This window comes from Strigops habroptila, assembly GCF_004027225.2.
Source record: "Strigops habroptila isolate Jane chromosome 13 unlocalized genomic scaffold, bStrHab1.2.pri S16, whole genome shotgun sequence".
NCBI lineage: Eukaryota > Metazoa > Chordata > Aves > Psittaciformes > Psittacidae > Strigops > Strigops habroptila.
Window position 1 is genome coordinate 7,824,932 of NW_022651054.1, and position 20,812 is coordinate 7,845,743.

The 20,812-nt window shown below is 48.2% G+C and overlaps 1 protein-coding gene across 1 annotated transcript in view; it reads left to right on the top strand.

Moving 5' to 3' along the window:
• Window positions 1-933: 933 nt before the first annotated feature.
• Window positions 934-20,812, top strand: part of NXN (nucleoredoxin) — a 52,330-nt gene continuing 32,451 nt past the window's right edge. Inside the window, exon 1 of the mRNA XM_030472397.1 lies at window positions 934-1,387. Coding sequence (XP_030328257.1) covers window positions 1,070-1,387 — 318 coding nt within the window. The 5' untranslated portion in view covers window positions 934-1,069. The remainder of the gene's footprint in view (window positions 1,388-20,812) is intronic.

Genomic DNA, 20,812 nt, shown 5'->3' on the forward strand with positions numbered 1-20,812 from the left:
GCTATGCCACAGTGAATTCTGCAGGCTTGCAGATTACAGACTTTGATTGCGAAGAGCAAACACATTTTAAAGCCTGGTTTGCATGTCACTGTCTACACTTTATTTCCTTGCTGTATTCCAGCCAGCCAGCCAGTGTAATTCAATGCAGCCAAATTTCCTCATGTTTACACTTCTGGATTGGCTTTCAGGATTTTCCTGCCCACCATCGATAAGCGTAAACACGTATTTACATTAGAGTTTGAAAACAAAGAAGGAAAACGCTCTGGTTCTGCAGGCTTTGTGAAAGCTCGCTCTACCCTCGCTGACCCCCAGCACTGCCAAGGCCACCACTAAACTGTGTCACTATGAGCCTTTTCTACATGGTTTGTGAACACTTCCAGGGACAGTGACTCCACCACTGCCCTGAGCAGCCTGTTCCAATGCCTGACCACCCTTTTGGGGAAGACATTGCCCCCAGTATCCACTCTAAACCTCCCCTGGCACAGCTTGAGGCCATTACCCCTTGTCCCATCACTCGTTACTTGGGAGACCGAGCCCCACCTCTCTACAGCCTCCTGTCAGGCAGTTGCAGAGAGAAATAAGGTCCTCCCCGAGCCTTTTCTTCTCCACACTAAACACCCCCAGCTCCCTCAGCCGCCCCTTTGTTTGTGCGGGGCAAGGCGAGCTGCTGACCCTCCATGGCAGCGGGACGGCGCGGTGAGGCTATCCCTGCCCGGGCGGGCACGGGCCATATCCCCCACCATCCCTCCTGCCATCCTTCAGCCGGCCCTTGGAGCGGCTGAAGCCTGGGTGAGGCCCCGGGGGGCTTGACCCACGGCCTGGGCGCTGCCGACCCCGGCGCTGAGGGCTAGGCTGGCCCATCCCGCTTGTGCGGGGCTGCGGGGAGCGGAGCGGGACGCGGGCGGGGCCGGGCCGTGCGGGGCGCAGGGCGGCGCTGCCCGAGGCGGAGGCGGGCACGGGGCCGCGCGGCGCGGCAGCGCCCCCTGTCGCGGCTGTGCTGGTCTGTGCCGGCGCGGGCTGCGGCGGTGGCGGGCGGAGCGGAGCGGGGAGCGCAGCGGAGCGGGGCGGGATGGCGGGCGCCCTGTCGGAGGTGCTGGGAGAGGTGCTGGTGGCCGCGGACGGGGAGGAGGTGGCCGTGTCGGCGCTGGCAGCCCGCGGTGTCTCGTTGGTGGGGCTTTACTTCGGCTGCAGCCTCGGCGGCCCCTGCGCGCAGCTCGGCGCCAGCCTGGCCGCCTTCTACGGGCGCTTCAGGGGGGAGGCGGCGGCGGCCGGCGGGCAGCGCCTCGAGATCGTCTTCGTGTCGGCCGAGCAGGAGCAGCAGCAGTGGCAGGAGGCCGTGCGGGCCATGCCCTGGCTGGCGCTGCCCTTCGCCGACAAGCACCGCAAGGTGAGACCGCGGGGCCGGGGCGGGGGGGGGCGCGCCCCGGGCTTTGTCTGGGTCCGGCGGGTCTCGGCCGGGCGCCGCTGGGGCCGCGTGGCGGTGGGCGCCTTCCAGAAAGTTCCCGGGGGGAACGGGAGCGGGCGGTGGGGGGTGTCGGCCGCCGTCCCGCGGGGCGACGGCGCCTTGCCCGGCTCCTCCGGTTCCCGGGGCCTGCGCGCCGCAGCGGGCGGGGAGACGCCGCCGGCTCCGTGCGAGGAGGGAGGGGGGGACCCGGGCCTGGGGGTCGCGGTTTCAGGGGAGCGCCCGCCGGCCTCGACGGGTCTCCTCAGGGGAGCCGGGCTGGCTGGCGAGGGGTGTGAGGAGCCGCTCCTCGGGGCTGGAATGTGGGTCCAGGGCTGAGGGAAACAGGCCTCGGCGTGGACAGGGTGCCCGTGGGCTCCTGCGTGGGTCTGGGCACAGAAGGGGGCCATGGCCTCCACCAGCTGCGGGAGGATGTTTGTTGGTTGAGGAGCGAGTTTAGCCTGGCTCGTCACGGAGCTGCCGGGTGAGTTTGTGGGATGTCGTTTGTTATTTGTCTCATTTAGCAGCAGCTGGTGTGTTCGATACTTCACAAGTTACAGCTCCTCATCTAAAGAGTTTAATCTGAAAAGCAGATAACAGACAAAAACCGCTCTGTTAAGACTTAGGGAAGGCTGTGAGGGGCAGGAAGGCAAAGGCTGGGCTTCCCGATCCCAACAAGCTTGCAACGTTGGTAGTTTAAAAGAACCAAGCACAAAACCCTCTTTACAAATCTAATCTCTGGCAGCTACTGAGTAAGAATTAAAAAGATGGTGCCCCACGGTGCCATTTCTAAACGTCTTTCCGGCTGCTGGTCTGAGTGCAGTGGACAGGCGTTGCCTCGGTGCTCGGCAAGCTCTCTGCTTCAGCAGGGATTGGGATAACGCCGGGATCATGGGGTGGCTGAGCCCCTCAGGCATCCCCTGTGTTTGGGCTCTGCGAGGCTGTGTTGGAATGAAAGGGACAATTTCTTCCTGATTGTATCTCTGAACCCTCCTCTGCTGGCACTTTGTGCTGTTCATGAGGCAAAGGAGTCTTTTGAGGAAAAGTTGGCCATCATCTGGCTGTGCCGTGTGATGTCCCCTCTGCTGAGAAGAGGTGTATCTGGTTTGAAACCCATGTGGCTTTTTTTTCCTCATTTGCTGCAGGTTTTTGGTCACTACGCCCCCAGTTCTGCAAAAGCTCTCGTATGTTTAATGCTGTGCACCTGAAGGATGCTGCAGAAGGCCCTCAGTTTGCCCCTTAAGTCCAGACATTTCTAACTGGGAGCTTGCGTAAGTGGTCACAGGTTGAAGTCTGAGATCAGCTTCATTAAAAAGGGGAGTTGCAACAGAACCTTCATCCTTCAGAGAAATTACAGTTTAATTCCAGTTTCTTTAAACACAAACCCTCTTCCTGCAGGGGCTTGAAAAGATTGTGGTTCCAATTAGTAGCTGGCCATTTCCCTTCAGAACATTTCAGATTATTTAGGTGGTGGGGCTTTTGCTTGACATATTTGCTTTAAAAATTCCACTGCAATGTAGTTAAATGGGAAATCATAGAAGTGGGTGGCAGCATTCATTTTACATGCCGGCCAGTACTTACATCTAGTAGATTGCAAGAAAACATGAAATAAAAAGATTATGGGGTCTTAAACTCTTATTCCAAGAAGTTCTGAGTTAAATTCAGGATTATTTTTGTGCGCAGTGTAAAGTAATTGAAGCTCGTGCTGTATATTTTCAAAACTAAGCAGATATGTTATGGCTTTGGAGGAAGCTTAATCTATGGATAACAGAGAACCTATTTGTAAGTTATAAGGGCAATTATGTCAGGATATCAGATTTCTAAACAGGAGATTTATAACTTGTAGTTCAGGCAGTTAGAAGTTCCCTTGTATAATAGGCTGATTTTTAAATGGTTGGGTTAATGACCTGACTCTCCACAACAGCACAAACTTTCTGTTCTTCAGAAACATGCCAGCAGAAGCTGGGGATGTCCAGCGTATGTTCAGTACCTCCTGGGCTTAATTTGTTTTAAAACAAAAGTGTTAGAAAAATGTAGGCAGTCCTTTTAAGTTATGGTTCTTTTGCACTAAAGGCTGCTCCTAAACCCCATGGGAGACAACCCCCAGAGAATTATACGGATTTATGGGAAGAAAGGGATCTTAGAGATACAGAGTAGAGATGGGAACATCGAGCAGGGAGCTGAAGCCTGTCCCTTAGCTCTCAGCCCCTGGAGGTTGCAGAGCCACTGTCCTTGGATGTTTTGGGGCTCGGCTGGGCAAAGCCGTGCCTGGCAGGGTCTGGTGCTGGTGTTTGCAGGGCTTAAAGAGCTCCAGAGGTCCCTTCCAGCCAGCGCTTCCCATTGTGGGTTGGTTGCCTTATCTACGGAGGACGTTAAAGCTTTGGGGAGAGATGGCTTCCCATTGCGTATTGGCTGTAGATCCCTTTTGTTGCTTGGAATTATTGAATAATATGGCTATTACAGTCCTGTTTTCCTGCTGAAACACATATCACTGTGCACATTGTCTTTCTCAGGTGTACTTTGTGGTTTTTTCACATTTCCTCCTTCTTCCAAACCCTGAGCATCAAGTGTTGGTAGGTCTTAAAAAACAGCCTCCTTTCCAGGCTTACAGTAAAATTCCCACAGTCCTAAAAGTAAAATAGCATCTTACTCTCATGGTTATTGGTGAAATGAGTATGAGTTGTCAAAGAAAACAGCCACTCTTCGTTGAATGCCTCAGTAACTCAATAATGCTGGGGTGCAGTTACCAAGGACATAACAGTCTGTGCATCTTGCAGCGACCAGTTAAATTTGAGTAACTTTACCATGTAGCAATTTTTGTTTCCAAACCAGTAATAAAAGAAAGCAGATCAAGTCAGCAAACATCTGGACGTGGGGAAAGCCTTTGATTAATGAGGAAGGTGGCATTATGCCTCTGTCTGAGCCACAGACAGCCGTATTACTGCAGTTATTTTTCAAGGACAAACCCATAATGTGCCAAATGAGATTGGAGGCCTTTACCTTGTGATACACAGCCCTCAATTAAGCTGTTCAGCCCTGAATTTGGGTAGCTATACGTAACCGTTGATAATTGATTTGTTTTCCAATAATGCTTGGCATTGCTGAGCAGAATGTGAGGGAGAGATGTTGCTCTGTGTCTTTGTTTCATTTGGGGTTTTGGTTTAACATCACCCTGTTGTTATCTGTTTGCACCAACATCTGCTCAAGTTCTGGAGGGCTGATTTAATAATAGCTTTAATTCCTGATTACTACTGAGAACCTCGGTAACGTAAACAGCCCCCATCTGTCTACATGCCCTGGTGTCTGCCGGCGCCACGATGGGGCAGGACCCTCCTCTCTGTAAGAACGATCCCAGACTTCTCCTGGTGAGCTCCAGACCATCCCTGCTGCAGTCCACCTACACTCAGGAGGAGTTTGGGTGCTCTTTGTGGGCTTACACCATGCAGGCTTTTGAAGGCGAGCAGGAGTGTGTTGTCGTGCTGTGCTGTTGTAGGACATCTTGGTCATTTCTCCTAAAAAATAGCATAAATTGGCCACATCCTCCATTGAGTAGGTCCTCTCACATAGGTCCATGTAGTAGTGGGAGAAAGGAGGGTCAGGGTGCTGGAGGAGAAAAGGCTGCAAGCGAGTCTGCACTGGGAGAGGAGCACTTTATCTTTTGCTGTTGTTTATTTGCCTTTGCTTTTGATTTTGCTTGTTCCTTACTTGGCCCAGTTGTCTTCCTCATTCTTTTTAATCTTGAGTTTTCCAATTATGCTTACTTGGTGCATCCACACAGCGCCGCAGTGGTGTAGGGTCTGTGCTTTGCCTCTTGTGTTTGTTTTCCGTTGCGTTTGTGCATCTGCTTGTGTGTAGCCCAGATTCTTCTTGGGAAGGCAAACCCGTTCCCGCTGGAGCTGAAATGCCTCTGCTCTGGTTTTAAATAAATGGAAAACATGTTGATTAGGTTTCTGTGATTACTCAGTCAAGGATCTAAAAACAGTTTGAGGATCTCTTTGCTCACACTGGTAAATACACTCTGGTTGGGGCTTAGTGGTGCTCCTTCGTCTTAAAAGTTGGATTTGTATACCCTGCCCTATGTATTTTTATCCCGTGTTCACATGAAGTGTGTCCCTTGCTGAATGGTGTGGCAGAGGCATGTGATCTTTTTCTGTATGTGAAGATGTCTGTTCTGTCTCGCTGTGAGGAGGGGGAAAAGAGCAAGTTGATAGTTTTGGGTTTTGTTTTAGTGGCTTGACTACAATGGTGGGTGATCTGAGTTGGAAGAACCCCTTCTGTGCTGGGAGTACATCTTCCTCAGCACCACATTAAGACAGTGGTCTTAAGATCGATGGGTAAAATGTAACAAACTTCCTGCTTATTTGCAGATATCTCTGTGAAGTCTTTTACAACAAATACCCACTTTAAAAAAAAAATTTTAAATTTAATAATTTAATTTTAATAATTAAAAAAAGGTGGTTTTCCCTCACCTTCCCAAGAAAAGAGCATTTTATTTCCCTCTGCTTAAAAACATTGTCTACTGTGGGAGCCTCTCCTAACAAGACACCAGGTACCATTTTTGTAGGTAGAGTTTGTGCAAGAAACAGTGGGGAGGAGGTAGAAATGTCATTAGATTAGACTACATGTATTTTTTTTTTTGTGGGGGAGGAAACCTCAAACCCTTGATTACAGTTTCAGATACACCCTGATTTTCGGGGACTTGTAAGTTTTCCATTTGAAATCGCCATCTGCTGAGATCTGGGAGGCAAGTGGTCAGCACAGATGTGGGATTTGTCTAACAGAAAATTTTGCAAATCTCTTGAAGCAGCTTTTGAGTTGCATCATATAAAAATATCTAGATAATCACTTTCAGCTGTATTCCTCACTTTGTATTTCTGGGGTGGGAATGTATATGAAATCTTTGGCTCATGGAGATGTAGATTTGAAAAATATGGTCTTTTCATGACATAAGGCTATTGAGTAAAAAGTGAGGCATTAGCAGCACCAACTGATTCTTTGCTTTGAAACTCGCTGGTTCTGAAACATAAGAGTGGGAGATGTATGAAAGGAGCAGAGAGAAGCCTGTGTGCTGTTTTTCATTGTGGCATCTTAATCCAGATGTTGACATGAAAACGTTCATTTTAAAAATGCATGCTTGACAATTTCATTTGTTACTCTCAGGTTGCAGAACTAAGCAAGCAACTTTGCTTTTCAAAGTAATCAGTGCACAGCTCTTCTCCCAAAATGCATTCTTTTTAGGAGCTGAACACGTAACAGATTTACAAAAGAAAGTGCAAAACAATGGAGTGTATTTCTGTGTCGTTTTGGGGAAGTACAACAGTGAACTATGACTGAGGAATAAGCTATTCAGTATTTCCACATTGTGTGGATGACAGTGAAGCCAAAACATTGTCTAATCCTTGTTGTTGTTGATGCCACTTTTCCCAGTTATTTCTAAGTATGTTTTATACAGCTTTGTAGTGATCCTCCATACAATTAACAGTCGTCTTATGCCAAGACCCTAATCCTCGTAAGCATACACTGCTATCAGTAGACAGCAAGTCTGGGGGCTGTGTCCTAGGCCTGTAATAGTTGCAAAAACATCTCTGGCGCCCTTGGAGGTTGGATTTCCCTGTATATCTGAACCTGCCCAAGTAGTTTCCCTGGGGGAGAATTAAGTTTTTAAATGTCTTGCTGATGTGTCATCTGCTGTATTGTTTATTGCACCCTTCAGTCAGGAATTGCCCATGTTTGAGGGCCTGCTCTGAAAGTTCTTGGATGCTTTTCACTTATCAAATCCTCCTGGCTCTGCGGTGGGGGGAAGCAGTGGGAGCTTTGGCTGGTCATGCACAGTTGGGTCTTGGGGTGAGCTCTGCAAGTCCTGCCCCAAAAACTGATATCAGGCTGGCATTGCTTTTGGATGGTAGCTTCTTCAAGCGGTTTGGTAACGTTTTAGTTTGAAATGCAGTAGGCTGTCTCCTTGTTTAACACTCAAAACGATCCTTTGTACCAGTGCTTATAGTTATTCCTTAGTACTGAGAAAGTTTGTGTGAAATTCATTGCGAGTTCATTGTTGGCAGGTCTGGGTTTTGAGGGAGTGCAGGGCGTTTTGAAGTTGGACTTTTTTTGATCCTTTCTCATGGACATACTTTTAATGTTTCAAAGCAGTGTATGGCAGGGTTAGCTCATGCGGCTGGGGTAGGGTTTCACTTCTGAATTGCATCTGGGTAGAGCTCTCTGTTTTGCATTCCTGTTTTTTTTCAGCAATGCTCCCAGCATGGAAGTTGGGGTATGGTTTTAATCTAAGTCAAGTCAGAAGATATTGCACTTCTTGGTGATCAGACTAGGGGGATTCTCGCCATAGCCCCATGCACCCTCCTCCCCAACAAGCCAAATTCGATGTAGCAGTTGTCTGCTTCTTATTGTTAGGGTTTTGATGTGAAATGTAGGGATATAGGGAAACTGAGGGTGTATGGGAGGCTGTGACGCAGTGGGCTGAACTCTTGAGTTCAAGAAAACAAGTTTGAGCAGCGTTTGCCTGAGCATTTGCTTGGCGAGAAGCTTGTTGGTGTGCGTGGATTGCTTCCTCCTCCTTCTCTCCCCATTTTTTATCAGGGAAACAAGTTCCAAGCAAAATATTCCAAAGTGATATTTAATTACTCTTTAAAATGCAACTATTTGTCTTATCAGCCATGTGGATTTCTGTTTGCTGCTTTGATTTGACAGTTAGTAGTTTGTCATTTTTAAAAAGCTTACACACCCCAGGAATCTGTGATTTTTATGCTTTTGAAAGTAGAGATGTTGAATTAACTGCAGCTTTGAACTATTCACGGATAATTTCAGGCCCCCTGCTTTCAGCAGATAACAAGCTGACTACTGAGCTTTCAGGCTGGGTTGAATACTGAGTAGTCACGACTTTATAGCTGCGTGCATTCTCTAAACTGGTTCCATGGCACATCACAGCGTAATGCACGATAGATTTGAAACATTTTTCTAGACAGACCACTTTGTGTTCATGCCATCTCCAGATAATAACGATTAGGGAAGGGGGGAGTAACGCCAGCATGGGCAGGGTGCTTGGATTCATTATGACTTGGGCTTTGTGCATGTTAATTCCATTCCATTCCCATCTGGAGTTCAGCTGGGGAGAAGGTTTTTCTCTGGCACTGCCCTGACCTACCTCTTCAGGGCAGCTTCCTCCGTGCTGGCTGGAACTGCTGCTTCTCTATAGGTGAAAAACACAATTAGAGTTAAATTTGTAGGTCTTAAGGTAAAGACATGGCCAGTGGAGAAACTGGGATCAGGATGAGTTGAAGAATAAGCAAATACACATATTAATTTATCTTGTGGGAAAGTGAATTACACAAGTATTCCAGATGACAACATGAACCTCTTGTATGATAGCTGATCGCATTTGCATCATCTCAAGTTTTCCAAAGAAAATGTAGTGTCTTACGATTTGGCTTAGAGTGTGCACAGTTAATGGAAGGGTGGAACTAAAAAGATGCAGGAATGGTTTCTGCATACTCTCACGTCTGTCTTTCAACACCGTGAACAATTGCAACCAACAATTAATATGTAAAGAATTTGTGGTCTTTATTTAGTGTGAGTGACTGACTGCTTCAGTTGCGTCAGGGCTTTTGCAATCTGATCAAGGCCCTGCTTGGAGCTCAGCAAGCCCCTCTGGCCTCAGAACAAAGTGATGGGAGCCCATGCTGAGGCATGGAGGAGTGCAGGGGTGCTGGCTCTCTGCCCGAGCAGGAGGTGCACAGAGCCTAAACACCAGGGAGAATCTGGTTTGTAAAGGATGTGCTTCAAATCACAGGTGCCATCACAACTGTGGAGACCAGGAATGGTGAGAGAAGGGAGAGCATCTTCAGCAGGGTTGCAGGGATGCAAACCCAGAGCAGAGCAAACCTTGAAGGCTTGTAATGAGAAAGGTAGTGAGGCTACTTGGTGCTGCTTGGGGGCAAGGCTTGACAGCTCTCCGGGCTGTTAAAGTGCTATAGCAGCAGGGTGGCGTGAGACATTGCTGGGTGTGTTTTGCACCCGTGAAGGTCTGCAGTAGTTGAAGCTGTCCTGCCCAGCCAAGGGGACCCAGCTCCAGGGCCCTCTGCTGACATTTTGTCTGTCTTTGCAGCTTTAGGTAAATTTAACATGACTTTAAAATGCTTTAATGGAGAAAAGGTGCAAAGGTCCCTATTTAAAATGAATTTGCCAAGAGTTATCAGATTTTTATTGCATGTCTGAGGCATAAAAAATATCTGGTGGCATCCTCAGATGCAAGTGGGGGCTTGGTGAGGCACCCCCGTGGAAGGGAATAGCAGCCGGTGCCAGGGTTCAGATCCTGCCAGGAGGGATCTCTGCGAAGCTGGGCTCTGACAGCTGAGAAGGGAGCACTGTTTTATGTTTCAGTGCAAGGATTTAAGAATCTGGGTGAGAATTAGGTAATGTTTGCAGAAGAGAGTAGAAAGCAACTGAAATGAATTGCAACTGCGTGAGCGAGCCGGAGAGAGCAATTCTAGTTCTCCCTCGTTCCCAAGAGATTCCCACCGGAGAGATGAAGTCATAGCCATTACTTCATTAGTGTTAACTCAGGATGCTGACAAATGAGCCCTCTTGATCTGTGCCGGGCTGGTTAAGGAGAACAGTGCACGGGCTCTTGCCCTGTGCCTCGGCATTGCTGCCCATGCCACGATGCTGGCAGAAGCACACATGGGCTCCCAGCTCAGCATTTCCTTTTGAACTGCCACCGCTTCATCCAGTGTGCCAGCTCTGAGTTGGCTTCCACTAATCCTGCCGTGCAGAAGGCAGACGCTGAGGGGTAGGCAAGTGTGAGCAGCAGTTTTGGTCTCGCCAGAACCTCTCCATCAACGCCCCAGCCCATGCCCAGTGCGGGGGAGCGTTAATGGTACCCAGCGGTCCGAGCCCCGCTTCCAGAGCAAACACACGGGTGTAGGATCTCACCCTCACAACTCACAGCATTGCCATGGGAGTCCTTTTGTAACTAGTGTGAAATTTATTGTAATACGTGCTGAGGATCTTATGGCGGATCTGAGCTGCTAAATCCTCTAAACCTGAGCCTGCAACTTCATTGACAGGGCCTCTCACTTTGCTCTGCTCCAAGCTTATGGTTTCACTGCTCCAATATTTTTCCATACATGGAAGCATTCCTGCCCCAGCCTGGGCTAATCCTGACATGCCACTGCATCTGGATGTTAGCTCATTTCTCGCAGCTGACACTATGCAAAGGCAGATGTCTGAACTTACTTTTGTTTAAATAGATTTAGTTCAACCAGCAAAAGTCTCACCCCACCGGTAAGTAGGAGGAAATAAAAAGTGGTTTTCCATTTTTTTGACCCAGGGCTGTTAGGGGGATGAATTGGTCGCCGGTAATGCTGTGCTTTGGAAATGGATAGTATCTAAATTGCAGGGGGGTAAAAAACCATGGGTTTGTGTCTCAGGCAGAAGCTGAACCTGTCTCCTTGCTGTGGCTTGGTCAGTGGAGATGAATCCCTGCCTGCCTATCCTGTTGGAGTGCGCTTCTGGTCTCTTCCCTCTGCTCTGGCAGCTCTTCAAAGGCTCCACACTGTTTAGGGCTTATTTAGTGGCTCCGTGAGGCTGGGGCTGCTGCGCTCCTGCAACTGAGCCCAATGCCTTGGTCATACAGGAGAAAGAGATGCTTGTGCTGGTGAGCTGCTGTTTGAGCTGGGGCCTGTTTATAATCCCTCCCTCATTGGGGCGGGTTGTAAGTTTTAATTAAATGTCTGTAAGGTTCCCTGCGATCCTCTGCTGAAAGGCCCTGTGTAAAGACAATGCCTTTGAATAAAAGCTAGAGACCTTTCCCACCCGCTGCGAAAGAGTTGGAGCTGAAACAGTGAGACCCAAGTAGTTGAATCTGAACAGATGTCGGTTCTCCCCCACTTTGATAGTTCAAAAGGATTATTCTGCCTCCCCCAAAAAGGAGAAACAGTGATTTTTTTTTTTACTAGTGTTGCCAGGGATCTCGGCTCCATCCCCTCTTGTTCACTGCTAGTTAAAAGGTTGCGTGCTGTGTCGGAGGTGTGCATATTGAGTTTTGGTTGTGGGCTGTGCTGATGTATTTGCAGTTCAGCATCCATTTGCCCCTTGCTTGGGGTCGTGGCCACACCATGGGTCCCAGTTTGTCTTCTCTTGGCTTGGCTGCTTTTGTTGTGTGCAGGAGTAAGACAACTTGAAGTGAGCTGAGAGAAAGACAGCAAGGATAAAACAGGTTTCAGATGAACCAAGCTGTGTGGGAAGGAGACAATGTCCAGGTTTGCTGTCGGAGCCGTGGAGCAGATGAAACGTCCTTTGTGTGATTGTTCCAGCCCTTGAGAAGCAACTGAGTCCAAGAGCTGTTGGGGCCTGTGGTGCCCCCAGTCCCTCTGCTTACCCCTCCAAATGCATCCCAGGGTCTGGGTGACAGCAGCACTGTGCTCCTTGTGCACATACTTGTTTCTGATGGGATTTCAGCATCAGACAGGTCACCAGGGCAGTAGAAATGTCCTACCCCCACCCCAGGTTTTCCTGACTGCTGTTCTGTCACTCTCAAAGCAAATCAGGCTACAAGTCCTGCCTTGCAAGTACTGCCTGGGTGTTTAGCTTGCAGGAGTGCACTTCTTTTATCAACTGATATCTGGTGCTTTAAGAGGGCAGGGAGCTCTGCTTGTTTCCTTCTGAGAGGCTGATGACTCTACAAGCTTATTTTTTAGGGTGCTGCCTTTTTAGTTCAGGCTTGTGGTTGTCAAAGGTCTCATTGCTGTTACATTACAGGCTACTTATAATGAGCTCTTCCCTGTAATCTCCGTGCTCAGAAGCTTTGCAAATAGCTGCATGCATTAGCGAAGTCCTGCTGTCTTCATCAGATGGGCAGGGAGCTTGGGGAGAGAGTGGTCTTGGGGCCGGGTGAGTGACCAGAGCAGGGCTTTGCAGCCACTGCCACCATGATTTCCAGGTCCCAGCACGCCATTTCCCCAGGAGCAGCCCAGTCTCACCAGCCCCACGCAGCTCATGAGCTTGTGCTCTGCTTCCCTGCCTGCCGCTGCACCAGCCACTGCCCCCCGCTGTTGCCGCCATTGTGCCGCGTGCTTCCAAAATCGGTTTGTTCCAGGGTTAGAAAAGACCCATTTTTGTGTCCTAAGCCTTGGATTTCACAGACACAGAAGGGGAAAGGTCTTAATGCCTGCAGCTTGATCCGCGAGCCTGAAAGCATGGGAAGTTTTTCCTAGGAAGATTTGTTGCCTGGCTTTCTCAATGCAAGTTTGCACAAATACATTCTATTCCTATAATGGGTTGTAGCAGCTGGATGCCTCCCACCAAGATTACTGATATTTAGGTCTTTGATTTTGTTGGAGGCACACAGCAATAAATTAAATGAGCAGGGGAGTTTCTGAGTGTAGTACAGATGGTGGGAAACTTGAGGGCAGGGACTACTTAAGTGCTAATGTATGGCACAGCTTTGACTTCTTTCTTTTTTAAAGGAATGGGAAAAGCTATGGCTGTTGTCCCAGCAATTTTGCCTCCCCCTTGTCTTCAAAGACCCACAGGCCACCTCTTTTGCAGTGCTTTGTTGATGGTCATCCTGTGCATGCTCCTGCCTGCCAGCACAGCGATGCCCTCATGCCTTTCTGTCGTCTTGTGAGCTTGATCCTGGCTTGCTGCGCACTTGAGTGTTCTCTGTCTTTGGTTTTTTGCTGTCTTGGCAAATGCTGGGAAAGCCAACTGTTGAATAAGATTTCTTGAATCTTTCTGAATCTTCTTCTTTTTTCCTCACTAGATTTGACCTGGTTTAGGTTTTGTTTAGCTGTGGGGATTCAAGTGTAACGATTTCATTCCTTTATCCACCTCCATCTGCATTAATTCACTGTGTCTCCTGACAGATGGTTTAATTATTGTGCATGACAGGAACATCCAGGGCCCCACTTAGCAAAAGGTGTTTATCTCTCAGGTGGTGCACAGAGTAGATGTCTGTCACCCTGGTTGCTCCCAGGATGGGTTTTTGCCTAGAGAGGCAGTTTTCAAGCCAGGTAATTGCCATCTTGTGAAGCAGAAGGGTAGGTGGCTGTCCCTGCCCTTCCCTGTGGGCATGTCCCCATCTGCTGTGTGGGACTGGTGAGTCTTGAGATGGAAAGATGGTGACGTGGTAGGTTGGGAAGAAACATCTCAGAGAGGAGTGAGTGTGGGAGGAGCAGGGGGATGGATGGGTGGATGGATGGATGGATGGATGGATGGAGAGGTATGAGGACCAGGCTGGAGCAGGGAGCAGTGCCTCACCTGGAAAGTCACTTTCCTCCAGGCAGCCCATCTCTGAATCACAGGAAGGCTCCAGATTTTACTCCAGTTTAAAAATGCACCGCCCTGTGAGTCCTGCATGGTTTATGTTGCTTTTTGGCTCAGTCTGGTCAAGCAGCAATTCTGTGTTGGGTTGCATCCAGTGTTCTGTTTTTGATGTTTGTCTCTTTGTTTGACTGAGGATTTGCTGCAGTCTTCACAGCTGAAAAAGTGGAGTCATCTGCATAAAACTCAGTAACTCTCTAGGTTAAGAGGCCACCAAATTCCAGCTCTGTCTGTGGCCATCCCTCTAATTATTAAAATAATACCCCCAGGCAGAGCTTACAGCCCCACCAGCGGCTCAAGGTCTGTTGTGCTGGGCCATGTTCAGACAACCACATTAGAGAGAGACAGTCTTTACCCTACATCTGGTTATCTAAGGGAGGGTCCCCCTCATTCTGTGGGGAGAGGGTGGGTGCTTGGCATGCAGTGACAAGCCAGGCTGGTGGAGATGCCTCCCACCTTGTGGGCCCAGAAGTTTGAGATCTGGAAGGGGAAGGCAAGCAGAGTCTTCTTCCATAGCTGTGCTCTACATGATGTGATGCACTTTACATGGCCGTCTTACCCAGTATTAAAACATGCTGACAGCTCGGGGCTGGGCATCTGCCTGCCTGGGTATGGGTATGCCCATCACCCTGATGTCAGTCCACAGAGCTCACTCACCTCCTTCCTGTCTTCATGATGCTGTCTTTTCTTCCCAAGGCTTGAAACTGAAGATGTGATTTACACCTGGCATGTGGCTGGGGGAGAATAAGTTGTATACAAGTAGTGGCTGCCGTCTCTGGCTGAGTGCGTCTCTGGCTGCTTCCTCTTCTCGGGTCCTGAGGGCCGGAGAGGGGATTATCCAGAACAAATCCTGTTACCCAGCTGCTCCCGCAGTGAAGGAGTTGCAGGACAGGAGTGCTCCATCGGACGTAAATCACATCGCTGTTCGTAGATGACATCACGGGTAGAGATCAGGGATTTTTAGGGTTTCATTGCCAGAAAGTGGTGGTGTTGATTGCCAGGCTTATTAGTGAAGAATTTAAAGTTGTGATTCATCCCTCAATCCATGTCTTAAGTATGCAGTGGTAAAGCTAGGAAAATCTGTATATATAAAGCATTTCCTCTTAGGGAGCTGAGAAACCCTTAGGTGCAGCTATTACTATTTTACTTAATTGGGATTGAAATGCCAAACTGCTCCGAACGTGCCAGCTCGTGTCTGTTGTGGGGAAAACTCAATTGCTCAATAGAAATGTCTTTTCATCTTGCTACTCTGAAGAGAAAATAAGGTCAAATCTTTTGAACAGAAAAATTCCTGACATTTTCCTTGTCATCTGCTGAAAGGGCTGTCCAGGCCCATGGAAGTGGCTCATCACAGGTGGCTCTTGGTAGGGAAGTCATTTGTGAGAGGCGGCTCCTGGGAGTGAAAGTGGTTCTTTGCTGATGCTCAGCCTTGTGGTATTTAGTTTGGACTTTAACTTTCTAATTACTCCAGCAATTAGCACAGTTAGAGATTGTGTCTTGCCTTTGCTGTTCTGTGTGCGCTTCTCGCATGGCATTTGCTGGCCCTGAGGATAAATCAGCCTTGTGCAGAAGGTTGTATCTGTGCATGCTGGTACTGAAGGTGTGTGTATGTGAATCATCATCCATATGGATGTTTGCTCTGAAGCTCCGCAGCGGGTGAGGCAGTGCCTGGCTCTGAGCAGCTCATGCACAGGATAGTGCTGTGCCTGCTGTTTTCCTCCTCTTGTTAAAGGATTATAATCAGCCTAGCAGTAGTTGAAGACCAGACAGAGCCCACTGGTGACGTTTGGAGTGTTGGTGCAGTGGGCTGATTGCCTTGTGAACCTTGTAAAAAGAAATGAAACTTACTCTGTAGCTGAGCAAATTAGACACTGGGCTACAGGGGAAACCCCCCTGCCCCCCATGAGTGTGGGCAATCCCTTTTCTTGCAATTCTGTTCTGGTTTTCTGCACCATTACTAACAGTATTTGCTTCATTCAGAGCTTCAAGCTATGTGAACCAGTGTGTACTTCCCATGGAGGGTCCACCACGCTGGCACATTGCTGCCAGACACCTGATTTCAAAGTTGGGAACTGCCATTTACTCAAGGATTTTAGTGTTTCTTGTTTCTGCACCTACCAGCAGAGAAATGGATATCGATGAGAGCAGTGCCTGTTGTTCAGCTGATAGGATGAATGAACAATCTCACTCCAGCTCCCCGTTAAGAGCCACTGAAGAACACTGCAGGGTATTTCCCTCCTTGCGTAACTAAATGTTACTAAAGAAAATAAGTTTAATCAAGCCCAGACCTTTTTGCAGGGATTGCTGTGCTCTTCTCCCCCTTTGCTATCCTTCCCCTCTCAGTGAGCAGAGGCACTGCGCCAGCTCAGCCAGCACTTGCCTGTTGTGTTGGAGGAATCTTGTTTGCTTGGTGGGGTTCAAAGATTCCGCAGCATCCATCTGAGAAGAGCAAATTCTCAGTGGTCTGGCTGCCGTCCCTCTGCTCTCCTCCCTGTCGCAGCCTGTCCAAGCCTGATTGCTGCTCAGGTATGAGCTCTGCTCCATTCTGTTTACGCTCCACTTAGCAGAAGAGGTTGGAGCCAGATGATTTTTCTGCAGAGGATATAATTTCATTGGAGAGTAGCTGGAGTTTGTAAAACAATCCATGGGATTAGTGGCACCTTGGCTCCTGCAGGATCTCCCAACCCCCTTCTCCAGTCTTATTTCTGTTCTTTGAAAGCTGAAATTGCCATTGCTGTTGATGCCCTGCCAGGCACTGTAGCAGGGTTACTTTCCCTTGGATGCACTTCAACAAACCATCTTCCTTTTCTCTACTGCTTGTCATAAAAGGGAGAGGAGCACCTTCCCAGCGCTGCCCAGCTGCGTCCATCCCTGGCAAGGGCAGATGGCCATGGCTGCTCTTCAGTCCCACCATGCTAGAAATGTGACATAGAAAAGATTTTGGTGGCAGGGAAGCTGAAACATTCATGTCCTCAAGAAAATAGACTTCAACATTTAAAAACACCCAAATCAAAGTCTGTTTAAGGTACTGGCAGAGGTCTCAGTTAAAACCCTCCTCCACTAATGCAGCGATCTGAAGGTGAGAGGCTCAGCTGCCTGATGCACTTTAGGTTTGTACATTTAGGCAGGATTTGCCTTAGTAAAGACTGCTGAAGTCAGAGGTTTTAGCTAAAAAAAAAAAAAAAAAAAAGAAAAGGAAATTAAAAAAATTATATTGGAGCAAGGATAGGTTCAAAACTGGGGTGGTTTGGGGTCTGCTCAGGCTGGAGCCCGCAGCAGGTGCTGTCTTTGCTGGCTGTTGTGCTCTGCCAGGTACTGTAAGGCAGGATGCAGTTACTAAGGAGGGGAGACAGGAGAGGAAACCCACCCTCCTGCTTCCTGCGGCCATGCCCTCTGCTTGGGCACAGGCTGCTTCCTCTGGCACAGGGGATGTGTTCCAGTTTTATCGTATCTTCCTTGTTTTAGGGTTCAGGCTAACTTGTAGAATCATATTGTGTAGATTAATAAAAATATTTTGTTAAAACTAAAAAAAAATTAAAAGATTTGTTTAGGAAGGAAAAGAAGGCCCAAGCATAGCTTTCTGCTTCTTGTAGGAGGAGCTGGCTACAGCACAGACTGTTTTCTAATTGCTCCTCCACACATTTCAGTGTGGTATCATTAATCTTCATGATATGTATCATTTAAGTAGACTACGTTTGGTGAACTGGTGTGTGTCTGCTTCCTATCCGTCCACCTGATTTACCTGACCTTTCCTTATCCTCGTCATAATGAAACTACAACAGGTTTTCGGGTTGTTGGGGGAAAGCCCATTTTCCTAGAGAGAATATAGAGGTTTGCTGCATTTTCAGAGAAAATATATGAGCTTCACTGCAGGAGAACCGGCCGAGCAAGTTAGCGGTGGATTTGAGATGTTAGCTTTGTGGCTTTTGTCTACCAGAGCCTGAGCAGCATTTGATGTGCAGACATGTTTTCAGACATTTCTCATAGAGAAGGTGTTGGCAGGTCTGTTGTTAACACCCTTGCCTTTAGGCCAAACTATTGAAAATTCAAGTTCAGCTTGAATCTCAGTTCAATGGCTTGGAAGGCTGCAATCTGATGGGCTGAAAAATCTCGTCCAACTCCAGCCCTTATTAGGAGCTTAATCTTAAGTGCAGCCAAAGCCCAATAAGGGGGAGAGCAAGAAAGGAAAAAAAAGGCAGTAAAATGGAACAAGAAATGTGCATCTAATTTACAGTATTCCTCTGCAACCTTAATTCAGCCCCCTATATGCGTTACGGTGCAGTTTCTAATTACGGGATCACGTATGGTTTTTTCCATGGCATTTCTGTCCTCAGAGCTTGGGGAGGGCAGTCGAGGTGGCCCAGTAAATGATGGGGTTGTGTGTGTAGGACCATAGGACCTCTGCCCTGCATGGTGCAGGATTTGGAGGGAATGGAGTGAGGCAAGTCATGGAAAAATAGCAGGGGTAAAGTGACGGTTAAGGAGACGGGATTCCTGCTCTGCTTCTGCCGCGGGGCTCATGTATGGCGCCGAGTAAATTGCTTTTCATGCACAGTGAGGGACTTGATTTCCTGGGTCCCCAGGCTGAGGGTTGAGTTGCAGAAGTGCCGAGTGCTCCTGCTGCAGATGATCTCATGGGAAGCTGTATGTCAAACATGTAAAACGGCGCTCAGTGCTGTTTATCTTTTAAAAATGGAGCTGTAGGCTGATTCTGGAACTGGGTGCCCAGAGCTTCTCTGTACCTGTTCTTCAGCTATAAACTGAAGGTGCTGTCAACAGAGTTCTCTAGGATTTTATGAAAACAAATTCACCATTGTTTGAGAAGTATCCCAGTCTGCAGTGGCAAGATGCCTTCAGTTTTGCCTTAGAGCAGCACATGAAAAGTGTGAAGAGAGCCGGGTTCTGTGCATGAGCAACCAGTTGAAAACCAAAACTGAGTAATTCCTTGCTTGTAGAGCATCTTCTATTCTCAGTACTAACTGCGTCAGGACTGTATGCACACGTGGTGTGTGGCCATGCTGTAAAGATCCTACGCAAGTGGACCAGATTAAAGCTACAGAGAAAACTTATTTCCAGCACATCCCAGCTTTTCAGGGCTTGGCAACTGTAATATTTTCTTAATGCAGCTCTTCAGATGTAGTATGGTATAAATTACAGGGCTGGGAGAGTAAGGGGTTGTGTGCAGAGGGGTTGTTGTCGTTCTCTAGCAAACCTAATGAGGAGAAGGTTGAATGGCTCGGTCCTGAAGGTGGTAATTCATTTTTGTTTCTGACCTGTAGCAGAAAGTGGGAGCTTTCTGGATCATTCAGGAAGGACCTTGTGTGTAGTTTAGGTGGCTAATGCCAGATGTCTGCTTTTGGCTTATCTGAACATGGGTTGTGTTTGATCTTTAGGTTGGACCACTGTTGTATTGGAGCCTCACTTGCAAAATAGCTCCTATGTCCATCAAATAAAGAGGTTGAGGAAGTTATTTTTCCTGTGGTTTTAGGGAACTCTATACCGTTGTCTGTCTCTAAGGAAGATGTGACGCACAATGGCTTTGCAGCTATGCAGCTTGATGGAGAGGCACATAGCTGTGGATGCTGTCACAGGGATGCTCCAGCAAGAGGTTTGCGAAATCAAGAGGCAGCTAGCATCCCTCTTCCTTCTCCAGAACCCTTTGGACTTTGTTCCAGCTTATCTTCTTCCTCTTAAAACATGGATTAAGAGCTGCAAAGCTCTCTGCAGGAGGAGCAGCATGTTTCATACCAACCTGGCAAGAAGAGCCCCATAGGCTGTGCCGTTGGAAGGGCTGTGCTCAGCCATGCTCCTCTAGGGCTGTGCAAGGTTCTGAACAGGGCTCGCTTCAATCAGCAGATGTTTTCAGGCATGCACAGGCAAAACCTTGCTCTAATTCACTAATTACAGAAATTCCTGGCAGAAGCTTCATGTGAGTCAGCTACAAAAAAATTATTTAGGAAGAAAAGAAGTTGAGGGTATAAGGCTGACTTTAGCACACAAGAAGAAGAGAAGCCAGGGCTTTCTGTAAATCCAGCATTAGCCCACCTCATCCTTGTCTGGAGAGAGTGGTGATGGAAGAAGCAGAGTGGTGAAAGCCCAGGAGCTTGTCCTACCTTGCCTGCAGCTCTCCGAAGCTGTGATGGTGTGGAAGGGGATAGATGGAGACTTCCCTTTGCACTGTCACAGGAGAGCTGGTGCCCAGCCCGGGAGCTGGAATGGCTCTGGCTTGTGAGCGGGGGCAAGGCAGCCCCTTCCGTGCCAGCCCTGAGGATGGAAGAGGCTGCTGCTGGTTTGCGTTTGCCTTTCGCCTCCCTGCACACATCAGCCAGCACAGGGAATTGAGGAAGCCTCAGATCCAGACAGGTCCTGAATTGCAGAGGGTGTTCACAGCACTGTCTCCTAGGGAAGCTGCCTCTTTTTTTTCCTTTATAAACATTGGATTTTATTTTATTTTTATTATAAAGCCCACATAACTAATTTCCCTTGGAATCTTTTGCAGGCGTCTGCTCTGAGTGTGTTTTGGCCTCACTGCCCAGTGCTGGTTTGGAATCCCAGTCCCAGTGGTGGGAAGTTTTTAGAATCGATGCCAATTGTATTTTTTTAATAGAATCACAGTGTCTGCCTATGGGTTTTAAACAAGTATCCTTAGCTTTATGCAAGTAGCCAGTATCCAAAGGGTGTGTGGCCAACAACAGCAGTTCGGCAAGGATACAGCATTTCTTCTTTGTAAAAAATGACTTTGTAAAAAATGACTTTGTATTTCTTTTTGTAAGCTGGTGTGCACCTCCCTGCCCCTGCTGCTGTGCTGGACTGTTCTGCTCCACTGCAGCAGGCAGGATATGTGCCTTTGCTCCCAGGGGAGGTGTGTGACAGCCCCATCAGTGAGTAATTTAAAATTACACCTGGGGAATGTGAGTAGGAAACACAGAGTCCTGCCCGGTGCCTCTCGGAATGGATGTGTCTTTCTAGGGTTGACTTTTCAGCTGGGCAAAATGTATTTGCTTGCACTTAACACACACTTGTGCTGGATTTTCT